This window comes from Argentina silus, assembly GCF_951799395.1.
Source record: "Argentina silus genome assembly, chromosome: 11".
In the NCBI taxonomy this organism is placed as follows: Eukaryota; Metazoa; Chordata; class Actinopteri; order Argentiniformes; family Argentinidae; genus Argentina; species Argentina silus.
This window is the reverse complement of record NC_139665.1, coordinates 19,759,105-19,769,104: the sequence shown is the minus strand read 5'-3', so window position 1 is coordinate 19,769,104 and position 10,000 is coordinate 19,759,105. Positions and strand designations below refer to the sequence as shown.

At 45.7% G+C, this 10,000-nt stretch overlaps 1 protein-coding gene across 1 annotated transcript in view; it reads right to left on the bottom strand.

Annotated features, from left to right (window-relative positions):
• The window catches only part of adgrb2 (adhesion G protein-coupled receptor B2), a gene marked incomplete at both ends in the record, with an annotated part of 134,998 nt that overhangs the window by 89,105 nt on the left and 35,893 nt on the right, over positions 1–10,000 (bottom strand). Inside the window, 2 exon segments of the mRNA XM_083680401.1 lie at positions 2,803–2,964; positions 8,356–8,541. Coding sequence (XP_083536527.1) covers positions 2,803–2,964; positions 8,356–8,541 — 348 coding nt within the window.

The window sequence follows — 10,000 nt, the reverse complement described above, 5'->3', positions numbered from 1 at the left end:
CTTGCTTTGTGGCCTTATTGGTTCTGTCATGATGATTGACACTCAATGGCCATACCAAAGTCATCTCTGGTCCACATTATCAGGCTGCTATGCCACACACACACACACGCACACACACACACACACACACACACACACACACACACACACACACACACACACACACACACACTCAAGGTTATTGTGTGGATACATACATGCATGTCCTCATTCCACCTCAGAGTGCTCTGAGCCTCAGTATTCCTCCTCTCCCCCGCCAGCACAACTAACTAGCCCAGGAGCCCGTACAGTAGATTAAGCCTTCTCTTCCAGATAAAACTGTGCCTGTCTGTCTGATGCCTGGGAAAGTTCTTTCATTATCAACCGGCTTCAAAAATTCCCTTTATTAGGCTGATTAATTTAGACAATAGCCCAAATGATAAGGCACTAGGTCTAGTGTTGGAAGCATTATAACAGATAAAACCGTGCATAGTTACACAGTACAGTACAGTTAGGTCCATATATATTTGGACTCTGACACAATTTTTGTTATTTTAGCTGTTTACCAAAACATATTCAAGTTACAGTTATATATGAATATGGGCTTAAAGTGCAGACTCTCAGCTTTAATTTGAGGGTATTCACATCCAAATTGGAGGAAGGGTTTAGGAATTACAGCTCTTTTATACACTCACCGGCCACTTTAGTAGGTACACTTGTTCAACTGCTCGTTAACGCAAATATCTAATCAGCCAATCACATGGCAGCAACTCAATGCATTTAGGCATGTAGACATGGTCAGGACAACCTGCTGAAGTTGAAACCGAGCATCAGAATGGGGAAGAAAGGTGATTTAAGTGACTTTGAACGTGGCATGGTTGTTGGTGCCAGACAGGCTTGTCTGAGTATTTCAGAAACTGCTGATCTACTGGGATTTTCACACACAACCATCTCTAGGGTTTACAGAGAATGGTCCGAAAAAGAGAAAATATCTAGTGAGCAGCAGTTCTCTGGGCGAAAATGCCTTGTTGATGCCAAAGGAGAATGGCCAGACTGGTTCGAGATGATAGAAAGGCAACAGTAACTCAAATAACCACTCGTTACAACCAAGGTATGCAGAAGACCATCTCTGAATGAGCAACAAGTCAAACCTTGAAGCAGATGGGCTACAGCAGCAGAAGACAGCGCTTCACAGTACAGATGGACAATGATCAAAAATATACTGTGAAAGCAACCCAGGAGTTTTTTATATTCTGCAAAAGCCGTGTCAATCACCTGATCTCAACCCGATCGAGCATGCATGTCACTTGCTGAAGACAAAACTAAAGGCAGAAAGACCCACAAACAAACTGAAGACAGCTGCAGTGAAGGCCTCATCACAAAGAAGGAAACTCAGCATTTGGTGATGTCCATGGGTTCCAGACTTCAGGCAGTCATTGCCTGCAAAGGATTTTGTCCAATTACATTTGAGCCCCTGAAAATAGGGGACTGTGTATAACAATGGTTGCAATTCCTAAATGTTTCATACGATATTTTTGTTCAACCCCTTGAATTAAAGCTGAAAGTCTGCACTTCAATTGCATCTCGATTGTTTAATTTCAAATCCATTGTGGTGGCGTACAGAGCCAAAATTGTGAAGATTGTGTCACTGTCCAAATATTTCCGGACCTAACTGTATGTATGCCAATTTAAAATACATATATATGACTTAAGCTCAATGGCAAAATCATAACAATGTCATTCCTTGTCCTGCACTTCCTCCAGTGTCGTGCAGCTATAATTGGTGGGAGAGATTTTTCTTTTTGTGGGCAATTAATCTTATGATATTCAATTAAATTGAATATAAGGCAACATACACGCAGTACACAGGGGGAGCAAGGGGGGGATGGGCATGATATGAGTTGAATACGCGTATGTGTGTGTGTGTGTGTGTGTGTGTGTGTGTGTGTGTGTGTGTGTGTGAGTGAATGTAAATGAGAGATACCTTGCAGTGCCAGATAGTCTCTGCTCTTTGACAGGCTGCTCTCACCATCGATTAACAATGCTCCACCAGTCTCCTCCAATGAGAGCCCATCGCAGTGATTGCCCCAGCCCCATTCCACTCGCGTAGCGGTCTAATAGAGGGGTTTCAGGCGGTGGAGGTGGGTAGTACCCTTCACACCCAATTGGAATCCTGCCGCCCAATGCACTCATCATCAGATTGGAATGGAGCCACCCAACGTCTTATCCCTCCTCTTGATGAGGCAATAGGTCATCTCAGGGAGACAATTGCTGGAGCGGAGCACTCAAGCACTGTATAAAAGCAAAACAACCGAGCCGCAGGAGGGAGCAGTAACAGCTCCATAGGCTACTTCTCTCGGAGCCGCAGCCTCTCTGAAGCTACGGCCTGACTGTGCCTCTGTGCCTGAATATCTGCTGAGACAGAGCTTTCTGTCGTAGGAACTAAGGGCCGGCGCTGAGATCAATACAGAGGGGTGTAAAATGCAATGGCTCTTGTAGCAAGATTTCAGTGAACAAGACTGGACACTACAGATGGGGAGAGAGAGAGAGAGATAGATAACAGAGTACTATTGATAGAATGGATGTTACAGATAGAGGTGCATAGAGGAGCGTACAACCAGGGATGACAGACACAGATAGAGAGAGAGAGAGAGAGAGAGAGAGAGAGAGAGAGAGAGAGAGAGTTTGGGGGTTTGGTCAGAGAGACACAGAGAATGAGAGATACCTGCAGTATGTCGACAGAGTGACAGAGAAATAAAGTGAAAGAGTGACATCGGGGATATAAAGAAAGAGGGTGTGTATGTCAATGGAGATGGTACTAACCGGGACACACTGCTATGTTGCAGAGTTTGTTCTGGGTCTCGGGCCCTCCACAGGCCTCGGCCCCGCCTCCGTTCACACAGTTCCTGGTTCGGGTCCTGGAGCCCCGCCCACACGTGACAGAACACAGGCTCCATGACGACCACTCCTCCCACAGCCCATGCACTGCAATACCGACAGACAGCACACACACACCAATGGGGATGAGGAATGACAAAGTGGAGGTGGAACATTTCCTGTTATAGCCAATGGGGTTAGAGAATGAGAGAGAGACATGGGGATTAAATGAGGGGCACCGCAGCCCCAGCCAGACATGAAAGGAGGTGACATCACTGCCTGCACCAACATATTTCTACTTGAATAGCATTGTCCCTTGCCAGCTGTTACGCTATTACAATGCATGACACATGAGAGAGAAGGTTAGGAATAGACAATAGACTTTGGATTTATGAATGTATGCAGATTCAGAGTTATGACATGGACATGGAAAGTGTTTGAATATGAATCGACAGTGCAGTTGTTGTAATGCCTGCATTTTGGGTCATGAAATTCTGAGGCAAAGTATCATGAGTTGCAGTTTAGCGAAATCGTCCTCAGACGTCCTTCGCACTTATAAGGATAGGAAAGGTAGTCGACAGAGCTGTTTCCTACTGAAAATAAGTTGTCTTCCTTTGGGTTGGCACACACACACACACACACACACACACCAACACCATTGTTGCTCCGTCTGGGAAATCAGTGGGAGTGAAAGAGAGACAGATTGATTTTGCAAAACATGAAAAGATGGTTTACTGAGAACATGAGCTTTTCAGATGTAAAAGGTGGAAAAATAGTTTGTATAGGGGAATGTGGAAGATTTAGAATGGGAGAGCTGAGGAGAGAGGGGGCTGGGCAAATTGATGGGTGAGATTTGAAATGAATTTGAATGACAGGGAGAGATTTTGGATGAGAGCATATCGGAAGACTTTTAAAAGAATGTTGAATGAGAGAGGGACATATTTTGGGAGAGGAAGAGCATTTGGGGATGTTCACAGAGAGAGAGAGAGAGAGAGAAAGAGAGAGAGAGAGAGCTTGAGAGAGAGAAAGAGAGAGAGAGAGAGAGAGAGAGAGAGAGAAAGAGAGAGAGAGAGAGCTTGAGAGAGAGAAAGTGCGCGAGAGAGAGAGAGAGAGAGAGAGAGAGAGAGAGAGAAAGAGAGAGAGAGAGCTTGAGAGAGAGAAAGCGTGAGAGAGAGAGAGAGAGAGAGAGGGAGAAATAGAGAGAGAGGGAGAGAGAGAGAGAGAGAGCGAGCAGGAGATTAAGAAATGTTGAAAGAGCGATGGCGAGAGAAAGAGAGACATTCGGAGGGATGTTGAAAGAGAGTGGGAGAGAGGAAGAGCTAGCTAGCCTAGTGTTGAGCAGGGCTGGAGTGTGAATAAAACATACCAATGAATAATTAAAGCTGCTCTATAGAGCAAAGCTCAGAGGAGCCAGTGTACAGGCCAGAGAGAGAGAGAGGGAGAGAGAGAGAGAGAGAGAGAGAGAGAGAGAGAGAGAGAGAGATTGTTATTTTCAATGGTCCTTTGAATGGAGACTTGTCATCATAGATATAATGCTGTAGAGATATGAGGAGGAAGGGAGTATCTTCTCAGCCCTGAAAACAAAACCAAGTGTTTATACCATCCACTGAGGCAACTGAGTGTTTAGAGAGACTGTCTGTAATCATTGCTTTTGAAAACATACAAACTCCATTCTCAGATGACAGCAAATGGAATTCCTAATTCAATGTAAGCATAAACCGCAAAACTCCAAAAATAATTCACTCAAGGCCCTTTTTAAGCCTGCAGTATACTTGCTAAACATGGTCGTTTCTTTTTTCATTGAATACCAATCAGACTCTGCCCAAAAGTTTGCAGTATACAGCTGTGTACAGTGTGAGTTGGATCCATTTTGAGCAAAAATACAAATAGAGTAATGATATGGAGATAGAGATGGTAAAGCAGAGACATGGATGACACATAGAAATGATGTGTGCATCAGAGCAGCAAGATAGCAAGTGATATGGACATGCATCCATTAAAGTTTGGTACGGTTGCTATGGTGACTGGGTGAGTGTTTACACACACAGCTCTCGGAACGACCGATATCATGGAAATATCGATTGGACCCAATGTCAAAAGCTCAACAACTGTACACTACCTCCTCAGAGGGTGAACAAATACAAGAAGGAAAACTGTTGTGTGGCACCACCTATTGGTGAAATGGTGTATCTACCCCATTTGCCCTGACAATTGATCAGATTATGCCATTGAGAAAAGATGGATGTGGGCAACTGATCTCCAGACTAACAATGTTTAGCCTGAGCTATAAGTGCACTATGTAGCATAGTACCGCACACTGCTTGGCAAACAGAGAGTCTTTTGAGAGGGAGGCACAGAGGGAGACATGCTTGTGACGGGACATGTAGAACACAGTGTGCATGTGAATGGGACAGGAATAGCATAGAGCAACACACAATCACACTGAAATCTGAGATTCCAGCTTGTGCCATGACACCAAAACATACAAAGTACAAAGTAGGCTATATACACACACACACCGCACACATACGCACGCACGCACGCACGCACGCACGCACGCACGCACGCACGCACGCACGCACGCACGCACGCACGCACGCACGCACGCACGCACGCACAGCACATGGCCTGGCATGTAGCTCTAGAACTAGAACTTATGCAAATCAACCACGTGAGTAAGTCAGTCACCATGGTAAACATAAAGTCGCTGTGAATATGAATACCGATAAAGACAAAAATAACACACATGCAAGCACACCCACACACAAGTCGTGTGACCCTGAGACATGTCCATCACAAACTGCCTGCCTTCAGGCTTATCTCACCTACTTGAGGTATCACTGTTCCCATTATTGCTTGTGTGTGTGTGTGTGTGTGTGCGTGTGTGCGTGCGTGTGTGCGTGCATGCATGTGTGTAGGTGGGTGTGTGTGTGTCTGTGCGTGTCTGTGTGTGTGTGTGTGTGTGTGGGGGGGGGGGGGGGGGGGGGGGGGGGGGGGGGGGGGGCTGGGTGACAGCATACATGTGTGCCCTGTCCCTTGGAATATGTATGAACCAGCATTCCATTGTTTTACATTGACCTGCTGTACACATATTCATAAATAACTAAAGTCTTTCTCCCTGTATTAGAGTTAGCTCAGATAGGACTCCGAGATAATTGAGCAATAATGAGACACAGCGAGAGAGAAGATTAACTAAGCTCTCTACCAATGTGCTCTCTGCGTATCTAAACATCCTACCTTGGCTCAGGTTCAAACCCAGTCATTTGCCAGAGTAATTACTGCCTAGTTTATTTATCAAGAGTCAAGCAATTATTCAAAATTGATCATCTATATCACTTTAATGTATGAGTCATTTCCCCCAAAAAGAGAGAGAAAGAAATGTCTTATTTTAGTTCATTGGCTTTCTGTCCCAGCTACTTCTCGTTGATTCCCACGTAACACACACACACACACACACACACACACACACACACACACACACACACACACACACACACACACACACACACACACACAATCATCTGTGATGTGTATTTGTGTGTATGTTATGTCCTACTGGTGCATCATTACAGAGGTAAATAGATTAATAAACCATATGAACCATAGAGACTCTCATCCATGATGCATCCAAGAGAAATAGAACATCACAATAACGCAGGATTTGCTTCTGGGATTCTGCAAGCCTGATTCATAGAGTCTGCTATAACCCCGGCAACCATGGCAAAAAAACGTCAGAAAAGGTTGAACAGATGAAATAACAAACACAACGTAGCAAACAATATCCCATCAAAGGAGAGGCTGAGGATATTGATATCAACACTGAATGGAAAATGAGGCACTTAGACATACAAATTGCATTGGCATATTAGCATAAAAACAAGATTAGCATAAGCACCGACAGGGAAGGAAAATGTTTCTCTTTTTCTTTTTTTTTTGTTGTTCATGAAAAGCATCAGTAAACACTAAATACAAAGTGTGTGTGAGCACTCTCTCCCACATACAGGCGCGCGCACAAACACACACACACACACACACACACACACACACACACACACACACACTGAAATCATTGACATTCGATCAACAACACCATTGATCTTCTCCTGAGAGAGTACCCAATACTGATAACCAGACAAAAATGGTTTGCCCTGCCTTGCAATATTGGTGGTCTTCTTATACAACAGATATGATGTGAAACCTTTAGATTTAACCATGGCATTAGTTAATCAAACCATACTCATTCAAAGCTCAACACTTTGATGCGTGCACCGGCGGCCATTTTGAATGAACCATTTGATTGTTTGATGTTTAATTGTGGCTCTTCACCGAATGTCTCTGAGTATCTGTCCCTTTCAATCGATGAGAACAAGAGAGAAAGAGAAAGAGGGAGAGGGAGAGAGAGAGAGAGAGGGCGATAGAGACAGTGAGAGACACAGTATAGTAGAGAGAGGTATAAAAGTGAGACGGTCCCCCCCCCCCCCCCGACACACAGGTGGTGACACGTGTCTCTACGTGTCTCACATACATCTCTGCCTGGATGTCTGCTCACCACCTCGAGTTCAGTCCTGACAACACAGAGCTGCTCTTCCTTCCTGCAAAAGCCTGACCTCTTCAAGAATTCATCTCCTTCACGGTAGAGAGAACTCTACTGTGTCCCCCCATCCCATACAGCCAATAATCTGGGGGTGATCCTGGACAACCAACTGTCCTGCATTCTGTCTTGGTGTGCTAGTGGTGGAATTAACTTCCCACCACTGTCAAGATGGCAGAGACCTCTCCACCCCCTAACACCCTGGTGTACATTACCGGAACTTTGTTTCTGCCTTTCTCTACCACCTGTGCTGCCGCTTGTTCTCATCGAAGGTTTTACTTACGATGACTGAGTTCATGTTGATTCACTTACTGTAGACAAACGTACGTACTGTAAGTCACTTTGGCTAAAAGTGTCCACATGTATGTCTCCCACAGGGCTGGTTTTAGGGTAGGTGTACTAGATAAGTCGTGAGTATGTTCCCTCTCAGGGTTGTGGCGAGTGTGTGTACCGTACAGTAGAGTGTGTATACAGTAGAGTGTGTATACAGTAGAGTGTGTATACAACAGAGTGTGTATACAGTAGAGTGTGTATGCAGTAGCGTGTGTATTCAGTAGAGGGTGTATTCAGTAGAGTGTGTATACAGTAGAGTGTGTACACAGCAGAGTGTGTATTCAGTAGAGGGTGTACACAGCAGAGTGTGTATTCAGTAGAGGGTGTATTCAGTAGAGGGTGTACACAGCAGAGTGTGTACACAGCAGAGTGTGTATTCAGTAGAGGGTGTACACAGCAGAGTGTGTATTCAGTAGAGGGTGTACACAGCAGAGTGTGTATTCAGTAGAGGGTGTACACAGCAGAGTGTGTATTCAGTAGAGGGTGTATTCAGTCGAGGGTGTATACAGTACAGCAGAATAGTAGAGTGCGTATTCATTCACTGGAGTGTGAGAGGGTATGGAGTGACAGCCTACCTGTAGTCAGTCCAGGCTCACCTGGGCAGGAGGCGGTGTTGTTGCACAGACGCTGCTCCCTCAAGGCCCCGCTACACAAGGTGCCGTAAGGAGAGGACACACAGGAGCGCGTCCGCACCTGCCAGCCCTCCCCACACGTTAACGAACACACACTCCACTGGGACCACTCCTCTGCTGCTGGGTCACCTAAGCAGACAGGTGGTGGAGGAGGAGGGAGCGAGAGAGAGAGAGAGAGAGAGAGAGAGAGAGAAAAGAAAGGAGGAGGGAGGGAGGGAGAAAGACAGAGAGAGAGAGAGACAGAGAGAGAGAAAAGAAAGGAGGGAGGGAGGGAGCGAGAGAGACAGAGAGAGAGACAGAGAGAGAGAGAGAGAGAGAGAGAGAGAGAGAGAGAGGAGGAGGAGGGAGTGAGAGTGAAAGAGAGAGAGAGAGTGAAGTAAAGAATGTGAGGCACAACAGAGAGGAAGGCCGAGAAAGGAAAAAGGGATAGAGGAATAGAGGAATAGAGGAATAGAGGAAGAGAGGAAGAGAGGAAGAGAGGAAGAGAGGAATAGAAGAATAGGAGGAATAGAGGAGGAGAGGAATAGAGGAATAGAAGAATAGGAGGAGGCAGACAGAATCAAACAAAGGTGATATTCCTTAATGGTGCTCAATGGCCAAGATAAAGGGATGCTTAAGGTGTGAGATGATGTCATAAAGAACGAACGTTGGAGAGCGCTATTTTGGTCCAGGCGAGGTCATTTGTGTGTCTGTGTGTGTGTGTGTGTGGGGGGGGGGTCATTTGTGTGTGTTTTGTTTGAGAATGGGAGGTGGGGGGGAGGGGGGGGTCATGTCGGTGGGAACTGGTACAGTCGTCACCGAGGGGGGGTCCTTGGAGAGGAAAGGAAGGGCAATATCCACACAGTTATACCCCTCTGCCCCCTCAACAATCTATCCTGCTGTTCCCTTTCTCATTCTCTCATGCTCTCTCTCTCTCTCTCTCTCTCTTTTCTCCCTCTCTTTTATTTTCTCTCTCTCTCTTCTTTTTTCACCCTATTTGATAACCGTGTCCTTGGATGGAGGCGTCATCACAGACCGAACGGGCAAATCAAATTAATTGTAGGTCTGTTAACCGCATTACATCTTCATTTACATGCGGTGAGTCAGGGCTTAAACTCATCACAGGAGCCTGCGGGAGGATGGGAGGATAGAGGGGGAGGAGAGAAGAGAAGAAGGAAAGTAGGAGAGGCAGAGAGCCAGAGGTTTCCCCCAGTAGGGATTTCCCCTCAAGAGGGGTGGGGGGCTGTGGCTGCAGCGTGTGTGTGACCGTGTGTGTGTGTGCATGTATTGTGAATGACGTATCATCATCAGTCAGTGTATCATAATCTTATAGTGGGTTGGTTAAACTAGTCTCTAGCCATCCGTAACAGCTAATGTGCTACGTCTCAAAAAAAAAATGTATCCAGTTGTTGAGAAGTTTGACAGGGAAGAAAAGTATATTCTGGGGAGGGTCTTCTACAGATAGACACTGTCTCGACAAATCAGAGTTTGGGTAGGTGGGGTTCAGAATTAAATAGAGGAATCAGAGGGGAAGGCTCAGAGGAAGAACGATCTCCGCACACACACACACACACACACACACACACACACACACACACACACACTCTAA